An 18,671-nucleotide genomic window follows, 5' to 3' on the forward strand; every position below is an offset into this window, starting at 1 on the left:
AGTTCCAGACATTGAAGATTAAATGAAACTAGTATTATTCGGATTTACTACGAGGTGCCTCGTCTGCCCGTGATCACGGTTGCTGCAAAGTAACCGAAATGTCGGGATTATGTAGTTTTTAAATAATAAAATCCGCGTAGGAAATCCGAATAATACTAGTTTCATTTAAATGAATACTCGCGAAAATCTTAGATCTCATCATTGAAGATTAAACATTGCAGTTTAACGTTCGGGACTATTTCTTAAATCCATTGCATATTGGGGCAAAAAATAGTCGTCAAATGTAAAAAAAAAATTAAAACTTCCATTATTTGTAAAGTATGAATAAAAGGCTGTTGTATTTCAATATGGTTTATTTTAAATATCTATTCAAGGTATGATATTCATTATACTATACTCTTTAAGCAATACTGAACGAAACTATAAAATTTATACGTCACAAACGTCTATAGATACTCAGAATAAATTATCAATAAAAAAAAATCCATCTCATTGCGGTAACAGATTACATAGTAAAATTATATTTACACAAATCATACAGGACTACATACACTCAGCTCGCCCCCTCAGATCCTACGACGATGTAAAATTACAAAATGTAAATATATCCAAACGTCATTTCCAATATGGCGGTTATATTTTAAAATATTTCCGAACATTAGGCGAAAATCAATTCCTAATCTAAATACACGCGATTTCAAACAATTCCAATTTATATAAGAGCTCGTTTCTGATATTAATTCACAGGTAACATTTGTTTTTTTTCTAATACACTTTTGACGTATGGCAACATTTTATATGTTGTTTTGTTAATTAGAGTTCGTATTATTTTTCTGCGTTAACATCCTGGTAATCTTTATTATATTCATGTATTTATAGCCATTACAATTATACGATACAATATATCTATCACAATCAATATTTAAAACGTGTTGTATAGGCTTTATTAGTCCATCATAAAACCAGTCCAAAAAAAATTATTAAAAACAGTCTTACGTACATTCACATGTTCGGGGTCAATGACATTTTGTTAAAAAATTACTCGTTTCATTTCGAAAACGACGTCTTACAACCGACGAGAGTCGACTAGCTTTCTGTGGCGTAGATACAAAAACGTCCAAATGAAAAATCGGTGATATGAACATATAAGTCAAATAAAGTCACCTAGGTCATTGGCATCACATTGCAATATAAGATTTCTTTACATCACCATTATAACTTGAGCTTTATATACAAGCAATAAATTATACCTATTAACAATGAGTCATAATGTCGTCCATGGAAGACGCTGAAGCCTCAGATGTTTGACGGAACGCTTTCAATGAACCAACGCTACGTACAATATAAAGAAATCAAATATTGTGGCATCTGTGGGTTATCACATTAATCAATATAATATAAAGTAGTGTTATAGCATCAATTCTTCTGCCTCTCCCTGGAGTCTTCTCGGCAGACTGGTCGAGGCGGTGAGTCTCTGCCCCTGGCCTTGGCTTTCCTGGACCTCTTGAACTTCGCTACGTCATCTCCGAACACGTCCCCCGTCCTCAGGGCGGATATGAGGTCATCGAACTCTCCTTTCTGTCCGTTGGTCAAGGTTCCGTCTCTGGACGCGTCATGTCCGTTGCAGTCCCCGTTGGTCTTCCCGAGCGACTTCCCGACCGACCCCAGTAAACTGGAGCCCTGTTTCCTTTCCATCGTCCGTTTTTTGAGCTATCGAACGAAATATAAAAAAAAGTTAATTTCATATGCGTGTCCATATATACTAAATCTTATTTCATACAACGCCGTAGGACGTTATATTTTAAAAAAATATTTCCTGCAGAAGTATCGGTTCAGTTGTACGGGGTCTTAGTATATCTATCTTCTACAAACATCTACCCTCCCCCCGTCTACCCCTGGTTCCCCTTACCTCCTGCTCGTGCCTGGTCCTCCTCTCCTCCTCGTCCCTCCTCCTCCTGGCCGCGTCACACTCGGCTCTCGCCTCCGCCAGCTGTGTGAGGAAGGAGTCCAATGCTCCGAACAGCTGTTCCGGAGACGTGCTGGGCTCCTCACCGAACGCGTGCGCGCAAGCCTCCAGACGACTCTTCATATCCTAAGAATAGTTAGAAGATTTTGTTAGAAAATGCAGATTGACTCGGCCTTCGTGTCCACTGAATCTTTATCATTAAACTTTAAACATTCATATTATTCGGATCCTGTGGGGAGGCGGCGCTAAGGCTGATTAAGAACTTAAGAAAACTATGATAACTAGGACACATATTATAAAACGGCAGTATCAAGAAAGAAGACACTATAGAACCTTATACAGATCGTAAGTTAAACATAGGACTACAATTCATGAATGTCTTAAAAAAAAAACCTATCCCCCTATACCTCTCATCCTGTACATCGTCTATAAAGAAATTAAACAATTAAGAATCAAACCGAAGCGATTGTATAGCGTCTAACCTGGAAGAGATCCTCGAGCTGTGTGAAGGAGCACACAGCATGAGCGTGGAATTCTCTCATGACGGGGACGAAGGCGTCATGGGGTTGCGAGGAGAGCAGGGAGGCGTGGTAGTCCAATTCCCTTGAAACCTCCCGAAGACCGGTCCTCAAAGAGCCCACGTCCTTCTCGAGCTGGTCCACGCATACTTTAGCAGCGGCGCGGACGTGAGGAAGGTCTTCCTCCAGGAGAAGAACGTCCTTGAACTGGAGATTATAATGTTAGTAGATAAAACTTCTGTCTTCTAAACTATTCGTAGTACATTTTTATGGCACAGTGACCTGACTTTGCTGATTGACTCTCTAAAATTATACGTCGGTGTTTGGGCAATTTTCGTGTGAGTTAAAATTTTAATTCTTAACAGCTATAAAAAGATTCAAGGAAATAGTTTATGTATGAAAATGTTTGTATATCCGTCAAAGCTACCTGAGTCTCCAACATCTCGACCAGGTAATGAAGTAGTGTCGTGTTCCTTGTCACACTGGACTTGGTGTCGGCTAGCTTGTTGAGTGACGTCAGACGGAAACCGGAAGCGTTGCCGCGAGCACCTCTACATAAACACGATAAAGGCTTTAAATATATGTATAAACACTAATGTACTTAGAAGTTGGAGTAAATTTCATTCGTTGATGATTTTTTGTGAGTACATTTTTTACTGATTCAATCTGTAAGCTTGACTTCTTTTAGTTCATAACACTCACAGTTCATATTGGCACTTCATCATTAAGTGTTTCATAAAATTCAACTTAAAAATTTTGACCTTGGCCTTCCATTGAACTTGTTTGGGAAAAATCAGTCGCAGGAACTTTTGTTCTATATTAAATCATATCCTATCGCGTGGATCTAACAAGTTATTTAAGAATGCTATGATAATGTCTCCAATTCATAAACTTTCCTCCAACGACTGAAATAATGAAATCCGTGAACTCACCGGTTCATGTAGTTGCCAAGCGCCAGTACAATTTCCAACAAAGCTCTTAGTCTTCTAGAGCGTGTCATGTCCCTCGCAGCTCTCAGTACTACGGAGGCTCGAGAGGAAGCTTCAGACACTGCGAGCGAAAACTTCTTCTTGAACAGAAGAGTCCTCACCCGCTGAGAATAATGGGGAATCCTGGGACGAAAAGAGGTATTTGTGTTTGAGCTATTTTGGACTAGAATTTTGGACCATAACAATATGTATTTGTTTTATTATATCACTTTTCATCGGGCTTCTGTCAGACGAGAGCGGTTCTCTGACAGATATCATCTAACATAACGTTTTAGCACAAATTTATCTTAATTTGTAAAGTCAGATTTTGATGCCCTTTATATAATAATAGGTACAATTATGAACTGGTTCCCTCTAAGCTGCGCACGGTTAAGTAAGGAAACGTCGCTGTCTTTCTGCCGATGAAGACATAATATTAATTATTTAGCAAAACATCGAATAGTCCCTTACTTGGAGATCTCGTATAGGAATCGATCAGCCCTGGCCATGGAGTCGAGTTCGTCCTGGTGTTCCTCGAGGAGGGCGGCCTCCTCCGCGCTGGGGGTGAACTTCAGCAACTGCTCCAGCATATCCAGGGGCAGCTGTTCCCCGCTGTCCATACGGAGGATAGCGCTGAGGAGGTGAGAGGAAAATGATAAGAAAAATAATATCCTTTTTTTCTAATAAAAACTCCTCGCCGTTATGAAAATCTATAACATAATTAATATTTTTATGGACTTAATTAACGGAAAAAAAATATTTTTGTAGTAAGGCATTTAAAAGTTAATTTCGAGTCGAAAGGTTCATTTGAAGAAATAAAAAAATCCTTTTTTTAATTACGATAAAACCTTTTTAATTAAAATCGAGTATGAGACCATTTTATTTTACTCCAGTGTTGCCAACCTAAGGAAAAAAGTTATAAATCTTTTTAAGCCGTAAAATATCATACCGACAAATCTCTTCATCCGTCATCTTGAGTTTGGACAGCAGTATGGTGCAGTTCTGAGCTCTCCGTCCGTCGATCACTGATAGTATCTTGGAGCGCGGCTTGGACCCCAGCTGGCGCAGGTCTTCCACTGAACCCTCGTTCTGGAAACGGTTAGACCAATAGATAATAAGTAATCAATAGTTCAAGACTTTCAGGAAATTATCGAATTTGGTACTTGGCATAACTAATATACCTTCAGGTTCTGTCAAGATCATTGAGGATATTGCGTTTAAATTTAATCTAAGCTTGACTGATGATGTTTCTGTTATAAGACATGAAAACGAGGCAATGTTTGTTCAAGCCTTTATGATTGTTATGTTTAATAATATTACAATGTTCCTAGGTACAGTTGGAAACATGTCTATAGGCTAAAGTGTTCCACATGTGTATAGTGACCTGTACTCCGTTCTTCTGGTAGGCGCAGAACATTTTGTCGATGGCGTTCAGGTCCATGGCGTTGTATAGCTTGGTGTCGTCCAACTCCTGCCAGATGGTGCCGTGTAGTTTGGCGTCGGGCAGCTTGCTCCAATTGAAGCTCTTGAGCGGGTTCCCGGGCGTGGGGACGTTCTTCTTGGGGCGGGGGGGAGCTGGCGCGGGAGGGGGTCCGGCCGGGGCTGGAGGGGGGCAGGCGGCGGGAGGGGGAGGCGGGCACAGCGACGGCGGCGGTGGCGGAGGGGGAGCGGAACACGTCTCTATGACGGCGCTCTTAAGGTTGCTCACCTGAGGCGATTAATCATACATACGTATTGAGATAATATCGATTGAATATTCAAACAGTACTTATTGACACAAAAATTCATCGACATGACATGACCGATGATTTTAGAGTTTTTTTACGAAACATTTTTTTACGTCCGTTTTAATTTTAATTCTTTTTTTATTTTGTTATCGACACATGTACATATATATGTCTTTTTTATCTTTTGTCAGGAGTTGAAGGTATACTTACAAACAATCACATACTTTGCTACATCTTTTTCTTTTGAATGATACTTTGTTACAAACGATGCATGATATAACGTTAAGTGCCTTAACATACAGAGTACCTCAACTCTCAACTCTCTATTAGTAAATGTTATAATACACTCCATGTCTCACCTTCGCATCATCAGGAATACTGCCTTCGCTAACTAGTTTCTCGAATCTAACTCGTTCGGCCCGCTCTTGGTTCAACTAAAAGAATATAGTTACACATTTATAACAAACGAACCTATTAGGTATCTACTAACAGGTGTCCAGTCAAATGGCAAGTGGAGTGTGATGTAGGATCCTACAACGACCATAACAACAATAATAAATTTGTATTATAATATCAGGATCATCATCTCTATCTATCTCTACCTGTTGTTCCAGCTGGTGTGCTCTACAGGCGGAGGCCCTAGCTCTCTCCGTACACTCCATATGAGCCGCCGTCTCTCTCTCCAACCTCTCCTTGAGCCGCGACACAACTCCCTCCAACTCCTCCTTCTCTTGTGTGTGTTGATCGACTTGCTTCTCCTGTTAGTTGTTAGTATTGCCGTTACCGTGCGATAGTATCAAAATTTCTATTATTTCTAAATTAGTGATGTTTTACATCTTAAAGTTATTTGTCTATTACGATTCGTGTGTTCATTGTCCTTAAACGGTCCCATGTATGAGTTGCTGGAGGTTTCGTTTATAAAGCTGATGTAGTGTTGTAACCATCTCGTTAAATGATTGTTACATGACTCGGCACCGCTACCGGATAATGTATTGGCAGTGATCACAGATTAAAAATCAAATTATAAACTGTGAGGAATTAGTCATGAATTTTAAAAATATAATCGCGCCCAAAACACCGCATCCATGTAAATTGATTTTTTTTTAACTTTTTCAGTATGAATGAGTTTCTTAGTTAATAACGCGACAGAATATGTCCTTAATTCTTTGTTTTACCTTCTTGGCCAACTCAGTGGCGAGATCAACGTTTTCTCTTTCCAAGTTGTCAGCTTTATTCCTCGCCGCTACCAGTTCCTCTTCCTTCGCCAGGAGTTGTACGATCTCTCCAACATTTATCTCCAGTGGAGCTACATCCGGGTTGTACACCTGGAAATTTATATCATAAAGGAAAAGATAAGAAAAGGAAAGATGTCCTCAATGTTACTAAATCATATATTATTTTTACGTTTTATATTCCTCACTGAGTTGATAAATTCTTCTGTTACAGGATAACTAATCACAATATGAAGTGTGAATACAACTATACAGATATCCGGAATTAACTTTAAACCAAATTGTGTAATTTATATCTTTTGTTCAGCAGGAATCGAAGTTAAAAGAGGCCTGTCTATAACAGCAGGCGTAAAAAGTGGTTTGATGACATTGCGTTTGGGTTATGGTTTAAAGAAGTCTGCCAAGTGACAGATTCAATGTGATACTATCTATACCTTGGATAATAATTGCCTCACCATATAATAATGGAATCAACAATTTTTGATGCAGCTTTTTGGAGATAGGATTTCTAGTAAAAACTTTAATAAAATACATTAAATATTTATGTTCAATACGTTAAGGTAACAGTCAAATTTATGTCTATTTGCTAAAAAAATCTCAATTTTTTTGACAGACATTAGAAGATATACTATGCGGTATTTCTATGCTGTAAATATTACTAACCTTGCTATCAGAGCCGTCCCTTCCAGGCGCCTGTAGCACTATCTGCTGCACCACCCGATCCAGCAGTAGCCAGTGCTGCGAGTGAGGGTTATACTCCACTGGAAAACCACATATTGAAGGGTCGTTTATTGTTTGAAAATTTATGGCCAACTCTGTATTACAATAGATTCAACGAATAAAAATATTTTATTGCTGTGTATAAGTAAATTTCTGTATAATTGTTACATAGTGGAATTATGGGGAAAGTATAGTGAAGTTATGAGGGTATCTATTGGATAGAGTATACTGAGTGTATTCACATGGCAGAAGTAGCAGATGTTGCAGCAGTGACAGCAGGTGTCCATATGCAGCTGTATGGCTGAGCTTCCTCCTCAGCAGCTCGAACATGGCGGCGGCGCTCTTAGTGTCGACGTGTGTGTGTTCGTATCGTCTCCCCAGTTCCCTTTCATCCTCACAACGGACCAGCTCGAAGAATTCGATGTGACGGTCGAGGGTCTCGTTCTCGTATTTCCGCAGTTTCTCGATGACTGAGAATTGTTAGTTACGATCTCAGTACGAGGTATTTTTAACATTATAGCGTAATTGTTTCTAGGTTTGTTAAAGCTAGCTGTTAGCACGGACTCCGACGTGCAAATAGCTGATTTGGTTTTTTGCTGTTTAATTTATTTTAGAACATTTTTATTAAATTTGATAACACTTATATTGGGACGAACAATAAATTAAGAACTTGCGCAATAATATAATAATTCATTAGGTTTCTTTTCTCTGGTAAATTTGATAACTATTCATACAGTAACAGAACAATCTTATTACAAATTAATTTGTCTATAGTTTAAAAAAATTTTTGCCCAAGTTTATTTCATCTGAAAGTCAACATTAACAACACTACACGGTTATTTCAATTATTATCTGATATCTTCCCACTGACCAGGTTGTATGCCCAACATCAGCAGTTCATATCTCAGATGCAGTCTGAATTCAAGACTTTCTTCTCCCGGCCCATAATTCAGTACAGCGTTCACGAACGACATGATAGCCGTCTTGAGGCCGAGGTCATCTCGATACGCGCCCGTACTTCTATCCAATTCGTTGACTATTCCCTGGAACCTGGCACGCTCGCCAGCGTATTTCTGGTAATGTATCATCGCTTCTAGGACCTGTAGTTAACAAATATTTACGTATATTTATTTTAGAAATCCAATCGAATCGATACAGATAATACTGAAGTCGTAATCCTAATAGAAGCTGTATTGAATAAAAAATAATATATTTAACACTTAAATTAATAAAAACACATATTTATAGATAAATTTTAAGAAAATATACGTTCTTTATGAAGGACAAGTGCTAGATCTGCAAAAACACTCACTTAACCTGGTAGGAGATAAACAGAAGATAACATAGAATATACTAGTAACGATGTTTTCGTCACCGCTCACCTTCTTATGACCGCCTGGTACTAGACAGACAGCTCCCAATATTTCCAGGGCTGCCACTTTAGTCTTAACGTTCTCGGTGTCCATAGACTGCGCTATCAGATCTATACTCGTAGGATGAGCCAGCACATGAGCTCGACCGGTCTAAGGTAACGTTAATTATAATAGAATTACTAACTTAAGAATATAATTTTTATACTATATATAATCTTTTCATTACATAATCAATTTTTATTTCTTTGTCGCAGCCCTACACTCTCCTTCTTTTTCATCTACATTTCTAAGGTTGCAAGTTAGCATTATGCTTACTTTTTGTGCAACATTTATAAATATGTTGCAAAGAAGATAAATATATATAATGTCATTATCCTCTGTTATTATTTTAAATACAATACTAATTTTATTAAATATAGACGGATCCATTCAACAAGTCAAAATGTTTATTGAACAGACGAGATCACTTCAAAATGTGTATAAATTCATCTCTATCATGGGAATAGAGATGAACTTTCAGCAAAAGACGGTCGTAAGAGAAATTTTTTCACAGTTATGGCATTTTTTGTTAAACTTAACCATAACGTCATTAGAATGGACCAATGAACTCACGGAATTGTTCATGAGCGCCTTAATGCCGGCTATGAGGTTGTGTCGTGTGATAGCGTCGTCTCTAGGAGCTCTCTGTAGAGCCTCTAGCAAGGCAGCAAGACCTCCCTGCTTGATGAAACGAAGGACGAAGCTGTGGGCCCGCGTCCTGAGAGCAGTCTTCAAACCATCTACTAGACCGGTAGCTTCACTGGGAGGAGCATTCTCTGATGACGCGAACGCCTACCACAATAAAAGTTCGTTTTTAACTATAAAAAATATATTCTTATATAAGATCTCATTACTGAAAATCAATTCAGTAGACGTAAAATAACAGACATGCTTTGATGGATTAACCAATTTTTTTTATTCGTTTAAATCTATATAAAAGTTACAAAAAATTCAAAATGTATTTATATTTTCTTTTCTAGTTTAAAATTTTTTTACAAAAAGATTATTAAATAATTAACAAAAGTAATAAATGCAAAAATGACATTCCAAACAAATCTAACATTAAGCGATGCAATACAACCGTTTGTTATTGCGAAACGTTGCTTTGGAAGTAACAGTTAGCTTTCAAAACTGCATTTACGAATAATTTGTCTTATAAATTATAAACATGATTATTACCTTAAAATAACAGACCTATATATATCCAGGGGTTTATTTAACTTGCAACTAAATGTCAAATGCGTCTTAAATAGGAATAGTATCTCAAATAACTTTAAAACATTCCTCGCTAATATTAACATTAACATACACAGATTATTTGTTATATTTGTAAGGAAGACTATTGTATAGCTTTTTATTCATCTGTTTAAAATGCAATTAAACCAAAATGTATATCAAGAATCAGTTGTTAATATAATTAGTAGGAACGGAAAGACTATTTTTATACGAGATAAAGCCTCGAGATGAAGACTATGAGTTACTCACGTCTGAAATTTCATTCAGGGCCTTGATGTATTCTTCTACTTGCGGCGCCGTCGCTAGTGGTGGCGCTTGACCTGGCGGTGGTCTTCTGCTGCAATAGATCTGCCACTTCTTGGCTGCTGGTAGTTCCATCATAGCTGCTTTGTTGACGGCTGTCAGGTCAAGCTCCTCCTGAAAATAATAAAATAGGTTGAAAAACGGCCAAAATGACATGACAAAATCGTTCTCTATCACTGACTTTACCTACGTTTTCTATGCCTTACTACATGTAATAAGTCAAATAGATTCACCAACAACATAGTATCAACGTAAATTTATGAATTCCAACTTAAAAACGCTTCGTATATAGTTAACGTTGCCAACTTATAGTAAACGTATCAAGAATTTAATGCCGGCAATGGCAACGCTTATGTGTTGTGTTCACAATATTTTAAAATAATAAGAATTTTAAGACAACTCTGTTAAATGTTTGAGGTTAGGAGAAAAACATGCTCCACAGCAAGTTAAAGATACAAAAAATGAAACAGACAAGGATCTTGTTAATACGGAACGAATACATTAATTGAATGTGTAATTCCTAATGAAATTCAATTAATTAACTTAATACGCATAGGAAATAGGCAAATGTATCCTTAAAAGATGACATGTTGTTTACCAAAACGTAACCGGATCCAAGACTCTGTCGGACCTTCACACGAATACTTTAGAAACGAAAGGAAATTCTAAATAATGTCGGTGGTATTAAAAAATGACGCCTATAAACTAAATATTCTTTTTATTTTATGGACATAACTATTTTGACGGTCCCTTTAAAACGATATTAAAAATCTCAGCTATAGAGTTTCTGCAATACAGTCAAGATTATATGACAAATAACATTACTGTACAACTTTAAATTTGTATGTGATAAATGCACCTACAACGTAGCAGACGTAATTTTCCTCACGAGCATTTAATAATAGAATATGTATTAATTACTACTATAGATACTATTTATTTTGAGTAAAATTAATTAAAAAAAGGTTTTAAATGTTTCTTGTGTTTGTAAAATGTACTATTGAATATACGCTCAGTAAATTTTCACGTCAGGAAAATATAATATTCCAGTTTTTTTATTCTAAATTCAAATCATGCAGATAAAGCCACGGACACATGTTAGTTTTTTATAAATAAAATTATAAATAAAGAATAATTACTAACTTTTTTTTCATAAAAAATTAAAATATTAGGAATTGATAATAATCGAATGATATTAATAGAATTTTAAGTAAAGAAGAGAAATTATAAAAAGGGAACAAACGAACAGACACATAATATAAGACAGACAAACATAAAGATAATTTTACTAGTCATTGGAACTAATCGGTTTGACGTAACTCAACTTATCGCTTTCATACTAACACTTAATGTTACAAGAAAAAAATATATTTACTCTTCATATTTGTGAGTGAAATCGTCGCTTTGTTAGTTTATATTACTTTTATAATGCCATAGTGTTATTAAAGGTTTGATTGCAGAACGAATTTCGGAAGATTTCAATCTGAATACGTGGATACGTGTACAAGTAACACAAAAGTAATGGTAAAAAAAAACAAATATGATACAATTATCTACGAATATTATAAAGAATTTATTTATTAGATTTATACTATTATTAACGTTATATGTATATCTGCGGACGAAGATACGGTATAACTATATGTGATAAACCAGAACGCAGACATATCAATGAATGTATTTAAATTAAACTATGAAAGAGAGCTAGAGTGGGCTGGTTAACGAAGAATGTCAAGGTACAGCCACGCCCTGAGATGTGTTTTGACAGTACGTCTGGCCTGGACAATGAAAACTGCTCGACACACGTCGCTTCCTGATGATTCAGGGTTTGAAACCTTCCAAACATTGACCTAAATACCGAACTCAACACTATCACAAGAAAGAATAGGAAATAATTCATCGCTTTACAATTTAGATATCTCAAACCGCATTTGTTTCGGTGTCGGGAGTAAGTTTAAGCAATAACAAAGAATATGTTATCTGTTCAGAGGGGAATGTTTTAATTCGTTAGTGTACGGCGTCCATATGTGAATCAACCAATTATAATACCGTGGCCTGTCTTAATTACAGCGATTACACGTATTGCGACGTAAAATTATTCAGATTTCTGACAGCGCAACATGTACGAAATAAACATATATACACATGTGTTTACTTGTTTGTTTGTTCAAATTGTATATTGCTTTACGCCGAATACTGTACTATGGTTAAGGATTGACCGTTAATAAGTAACCACAGAGAAATTTAACGTTTATCCAGACAAATAACTATAAAATATATACACAGATATACGGACAAACACTTCTTATTCTCTCCCTTCTTAAGTTATAGTGAAGAAATATAAAGTTAAGCGAAAACTTCCTTAGAGTGATTGCATAACCCGGGTTTCTACGAAGAACTTAATTGTTATAAATTAAATAATATACAAAGAATATTACGAATCCGAGTTCCTTGGGTCTGACGTCTTTGGACGTATGTACACAGGATACTTCTATATATAAACTGTCACACAAGTCTATACAATATGTGCTTAAGTCTTATGTGGACATATTGACAATTTAATCAACATCTTTGAGGCTGTTTGTTCACTGATATTTGTGTTAATTTGAGTGATATTACTGAGTTAAGAAACAAGCATTCAATGAAAAACGAAAGATTTTTATCATTAATACTTCCTCTATAAATGAAGACCTATTTTAAATTTCCACCAATCAGTTAAAAGGTGTATTGACTGCGTAAGGACCGTGTAGTTATTAAAACAGGCTTATGAGTGTTCATACAGAATCTTGTTCATTTAATGAAATTAGTATTATAGTTACGTGTGTGAATTAGTTTCCAACGCTTTAATATTTATTTTATTTTATCTTTCCAATGTTTGGTTGTGTATATGAATGTTCGTTTTTCTTTTACGCAATAACTAGTAAACTGACTTTGATAATCAGTCGTTTTGAAAACAGAAAGACCTTAGCTCCTTAATTTAAGTAATAGTTCATTTTGATGCAATTTCCCGTCTGATGAAAGGTTTCAAAGCTTTTATCTAAAGAATTTCATAAATGCTGTCGTATAAGAGCCTATAAAGTATAAGTACTTATTGGCCGGGTATACTAGAAAGTTAACATATTGTCAGTTTTGGTATATTACTTTCGACCATAACGGCTATTTTATTTCAATACTAACTTAAAATATGATTCTTGTTAATGTGAAGTTTCTATACGTAATTAATGAAGCGTATTGAGGAAGCAAAAACATGCTGCCAGCGTTGCCTTTAATATATTGCACATTAGTACTGAGGAAACATATATTTGTATGTATATACACACGACTGTATATTTATATGGATGTTAGTTTTTTACGAATTAAACTAGCAAGTGTACAGAATTTCTTTTCTTATATATAAAAAACGTAAAAAAAATATCGATACAGCAGGATTCCAACCCGCGACTTGCAGCAGGACCATGAATGCGATTGTGAATTAAGTTAAACATTATTTTTTTAATTATAAAAGTATAAGGGGCGAAATTATCAACAGTGTGTCTATTTTGAATGAAACTAAGTTTTCCGGAAACTACTTCCGGAAACTTCCGGAAACGTTTTTTATTATTTTATATTTATATGATCAGAACGTTTCGGTTCCCTTACAGCAACCGTGATCACGGACGGACGAGATTAAAGTGTGCTCATTGCATTCAAATAAGTACACGCAAATAAATTAAATATCTATCTGCTGTGATTTTTTAGAACGAGTAAAATTTTATGCTTGCAAGGAAAAGTAAGGGCTGTCTTAAAGTATTCGTTATGATTTGGTAAACGTTTGAACTTACAGTATGACGTCTTTTAATTGGACTAGGAACTATTTTATCAGATATTAAATATTCCATGTGAAAACTGGCCAAGTTCTTATACTTATGTAAATCTACAAACAAATAATTTACATAACAATTATGTCATGTGTTATAGGTTTTGCAGTTTTTGAATAAAAGTGTAACAAACACACATACATCTAAACGTCATTATCAGTGGTATAATAAATGTATTTGTTGTTTGCACTTTTCTTCATACTTATTAGACATAGATACTGGACTTGAGCCAAGGCTCAATAAATAAACATTTGTGTTTAAAGCAGACAAGATTCATTAACTTACTGAACGCTGTTGACATAATGTAAAAGTTATTGTAGTGCGTTGTAACCTTGATCGATGTTTTATAAAAAAAATAACTTGGTTTTACCTAGTGTTTGTATGGGCGACAAAGTTGTATATGCGTTTTTTGAAAATGTATTATTTTTTAAAAACTAATAATGATATCTCGATCAAACTAATTTTCTATGAAAGTTTCCATTGAAATCTACAGCATATATATTTTTTTAGATTTCTCACTCTCTTATTTTAAAAGTTAGAGGGGGGGGGACACTCATTTTTCATTTTGGAAGCGTCTATCTTTCAAACAATTGATTTTGACGACAAATGGTTTAGGATCCTTAACGTCTTTTTTAAAGCCTTATGTATAAACACCCATCACGTATAGATTAGCTGAAAAAAAATTATTTTTTGAATCATTTCCATGTACGGAGTGCCTCCTTTAAATTTTTATTAATTTTCATTCAAAATTCGAATAGCGGTTACCAGAGTACATCAACCTACAAAGTTTCATCTATGCAGGCCCGACAGTTTCGGAAATAAATGGCTATGACAGACGGACGGACGGACGGACATCCGGACAGACAGACATGACAAATCTATAAGGGTTCCGTTTTTTGCCATTTGGCTACGGAACCCTAAAAATCTAAGAGCTGTGAAGACATAAGTATATTTAAAAGGAATATTTACTTAAGTAACGTGATATGGTACATGTATTAAGAATAGTTCAATAACTTTGTCGATAGCTAAAATATTTTAAATAATGTTTCACAGTAAATATTTATATGAGTTTGTGAGGTGCGTGTGTTTGCTTAGCTAATTTAATCCATTAGGTCTGGAATAATTTTGAAGACACTCTCTCATACGTAAATAGTAATAAAACCTACTTATCTTCAGTGTCAATACGAAAATTAATAAGGATTGTGGACTGTTCGTTGCAGTTTCACGCAAAACCTGCAAGACATTTTCCAACAAAACTTTACAGAATATAGCATACACTTCAGAATAAGACACTGGATATAATGTACTATTGAATTCGATTTAGTCAGCGCTAGATCTTAGCGTAACAGTCGTATTTTGCAAGAAATTAGGCGAGTCAGCCTTAAGACGCTCTACGCATATCTCGTTGAGCCCAATTCCTAATAACACGCGAACAAAGTCACAGGCAAAAAGCTAGTGTTATAAATAAATTAATTTTTAAAGCGAATACGATATATAAACAGTTGTGCAAGGAAAAGTAAAACTTTCAAATTATTAACAACAACGTCAGCAGAAAATTGATAAATCATCGATGAATTTGAAGCGTGTACGAAACATGTGGGAGAAATTATTATTAAAGGGGCTCTTGATGATGACGGGGAGAGAGGTAGAAACCTCCATTAGCACTTGTCATAATGGAATAAAGTTCAAATTGCCATAAAGGCTTAAATGATATATGGTAATGAAATTTTGTAATAGAAAAATAGTGTGACAATCAAAACAAATGAATAGATAATTTTAACCTTTAGTTTCTCACAGCAGCTATAGCACTAGACATGAATATGGAAAGTTATGGTAAATTTAAGCATTTTTTTCTTCTGGTGAACATCATGTATATTAAAAAAAAAAACACATAGTAAGCTGAGAGTTCATCTCAAAGTATTGACACGCAAGACATACATTCTAAAGGCTGTACATAATTGTTAAGAAATATCATAAATTAAATAAGAAATAACTTGCTTTGTATAACTACAGTGTGTATTTACGAAAGTAAAATTTCCGCAATGTATATATTCGTATAACCTATATATATATGTACATATAACCTCGTATATATTCCTCTTGGAATATCTGCTAACATACAATATTTCCTCAAGCTGAGGTTAGCGCGTTATCATATATATAGAATTTCATCAATATTATTATGGGAGGAGGTTTGTGTTAATCCCATTTGTATGTCTGTGTGTCACCACTCCGCGATTAACTCATGAACTCTGGATTACATTTCAACGAGTTTCTCAATATTATAAACTTTTGTTCCTTTACAAGTTGTTTTAAATATTTACTGTTTTTTTGCAAATAAAAGTAGAATACAGTCCGTGGTCGCATCTCCGATGATATCTTAGTGATTAAGACTATCTTCAGTTATTGACGATGAACTATGACAGCTGAAATTAATATATTCATATTACCCTTAACATGCGTGTCGAGTTTATCAAACTTAAAACTGAACGTTTCGCGTTTTTTATTCACACATCACGTATGGGCATAAATCTTGCAACTGTGTGTGTTTCGTTTAGATATAAACTCACAGTAAAGATAGCATTACAATCGGTGGATACAAATAGTTGTCACGCGGTTTTCCTTAACTTCATGGTTAGATTAATTAATGCCCTGTTGAGGTGTTAAATAAATGTCATGCATAGAAGACAACCTCGACATCAATACACGTATAACTATGTGTTTGACGTTAAGACACTGTTCTTATTATCGATTTAATATTCAATAAGAATATACTAAATGAAAAATTCACTAAGACGAGCAGTAATCGAACCGCGACCTCTGGAATAATGCATGAGGTATTTATTTTACTCAAACTAGAGAAGGCAATCAATGTAGACGGTATTATAATTGAGACATTTTCAAACAAAAACTTCTAAAAAAATTTATTTTCTTTTCAATGACAGGAATTTTAAGGTAACATACCTATTGTAATTTTATTTTATACTTTAATGTATACAGCAGAATAGTATAGATGTAACATTTGAGATAATCATACAGGTCCGAACGCATCGTTTATATAAAAAAAAAAATGATTCTAACATCAATGAATTGATGAATGAATTCTACGATCGAAACTATTGTTAATAGATGTTTAATCTGCGTCCAGTGAGAGTCGCGTTACACAATCACCATAAATCATTTCGTCCAGCCCGGCTCCTGACGGCTTTCAGAACACTTTCCAATTATTATTTTTACATAACACATCATGTAATGATTGTTACAATTAAATCAGATAAACGTTCTGACACATCTCCAATCCAAACTATTACGTAATGTTGGTCAAAATAATATGTGATAAACTAGCCGGAGCTGCGACTGCGTCTGCGCCGAATTTATTTATTTTTTTATTACTATATTAAAATTAATATAATTTATGTATTAAAACCAGCCTAAATATCTCGTAACATAAACTATCTGCAACTGATGTTCGCTCAAAATCGATGCAGTCGTTTTAGAGATTAGACGGAACAAAGTGTATGTGTATGTGTGTTTTTTGTTATATTGTATACATTAAATGAATGTAATTCAATTCATCTGTATAGGTATAAAAATGATTAGAGATTTAGCAAAACAGATGACTTAACACCAGAGAGATAATGATAAAGTTATGTCCTGTATGATCTGAGCTTAGAGTCGAGACGTTCTCACAGAGCTAGCTACCTAACAAACGTTGTATACATTACACTGTGGAAAGCCAATGTCCAATTAGTGGTTCAATTTATTTGGCGTCGTCAAACCTGTTCTCAGTGGGTGAAACTTCACCGCTGGTGTGTAGCCTTTCCATTCACGTTAACCTAATCTTAGGACGAGATTAAATAATCTGCGGTTGTATGATAGAAACTTCTTACTTATATACTAGGACGATTTGGAACTTGAACCATCACGATGACTCGAAGCGGTCGTGTGAGTGTAGTTGTATATTAAATACATATATAGTATTCTACTTTTAAAATCATTAATTCATTTACTAAATATATATTTATTTAATATAAATATAAATTAAATTAATTTTAATATAAAAAAAAATCTAACGAGTATGACATCTCATAATATTAATTATCACCTCGTTAATGTACACGTATATAACTTTACTAACGCAAGACCGAGTATGGTGACTCAATTAGATCTAATTATAACCTGATATTTTTATTTTAAACTATAATAGATTTCTTTATGGCAAAAAATTATAAATTAACTGGAAATATGCAAAAAATATATATAATTACATATTATATAAGTGAATGTTTTTCTGTGCGACACATATAAGAACGAATAGGAACTATTTTTTTGTCTTGAATAAATCGTTTCATGTGTCAACTTCGTGTTTAGGGCATTGTATATGCTGAGCAAAGGCCTCTTGTCACATAGAAAAGGTTAGAGCATTAATCATCACCCTCGCTCGAGGCGGATTGACGGTTTCAAACTTAAAAATTGAAATTGTAAGCCCAGGCTTCCTCACGATGTTTTCCTTCGCCGTCTGTCATTATATATAAATAAACGTATTTCGTATAAAAAATATTGAATGTTACACAAAGTATCTATTCAGAGACAATATTATTAATTAATACTTTTTATTTGTTGTTAACCGAAATTATCACGAAAAACTAATACATTAATAATTGATAAGTACTGCAATTATTTTAATCGAGATATATATGAGAGTATATGTTTCCTAACTAATTAATTATTT

General features: G+C 34.8%; 1 protein-coding gene across 6 annotated transcripts in view; it reads right to left on the bottom strand.

Annotated features, from left to right (window-relative positions):
- Positions 1-335: 335 nt before the first annotated feature.
- Positions 336-18,671, bottom strand: part of LOC116770928 (disheveled-associated activator of morphogenesis 1) — a 64,068-nt gene continuing 45,732 nt past the window's right edge. For 5 of the 6 annotated variants that reach the window (XM_061521044.1, XM_061521041.1, XM_061521040.1 and 2 more), the window contains 17 exons: positions 10,029-10,196; positions 9,117-9,335; positions 8,514-8,654; positions 8,003-8,231; positions 7,374-7,601; positions 7,075-7,172; positions 6,355-6,504; positions 5,782-5,937; positions 5,539-5,613; positions 4,837-5,160; positions 4,402-4,541; positions 3,924-4,085; positions 3,417-3,596; positions 2,912-3,035; positions 2,449-2,691; positions 1,910-2,092; positions 336-1,710 (listed from right to left, as the gene is read on the bottom strand). In XM_061521044.1, the coding sequence (XP_061377028.1) occupies positions 1,417-1,710; positions 1,910-2,092; positions 2,449-2,691; positions 2,912-3,035; positions 3,417-3,596; positions 3,924-4,085; positions 4,402-4,541; positions 4,837-5,160; positions 5,539-5,613; positions 5,782-5,937; positions 6,355-6,504; positions 7,075-7,172; positions 7,374-7,601; positions 8,003-8,231; positions 8,514-8,654; positions 9,117-9,335; positions 10,029-10,196 (3,114 nt within the window). In that variant the 3' untranslated portion in view covers positions 336-1,416. The remainder of the gene's footprint in view (positions 1,711-1,909; positions 2,093-2,448; positions 2,692-2,911; positions 3,036-3,416; positions 3,597-3,923; positions 4,086-4,401; positions 4,542-4,836; positions 5,161-5,538; positions 5,614-5,781; positions 5,938-6,354; positions 6,505-7,074; positions 7,173-7,373; positions 7,602-8,002; positions 8,232-8,513; positions 8,655-9,116; positions 9,336-10,028; positions 10,197-18,671) is intronic. The other variant, XM_061521045.1, reaches the window with a different exon arrangement.

Source organism: Danaus plexippus, chromosome 7 (assembly GCF_018135715.1).
Source record: "Danaus plexippus chromosome 7, MEX_DaPlex, whole genome shotgun sequence".
In the NCBI taxonomy this organism is placed as follows: Eukaryota; Metazoa; Arthropoda; class Insecta; order Lepidoptera; family Nymphalidae; genus Danaus; species Danaus plexippus.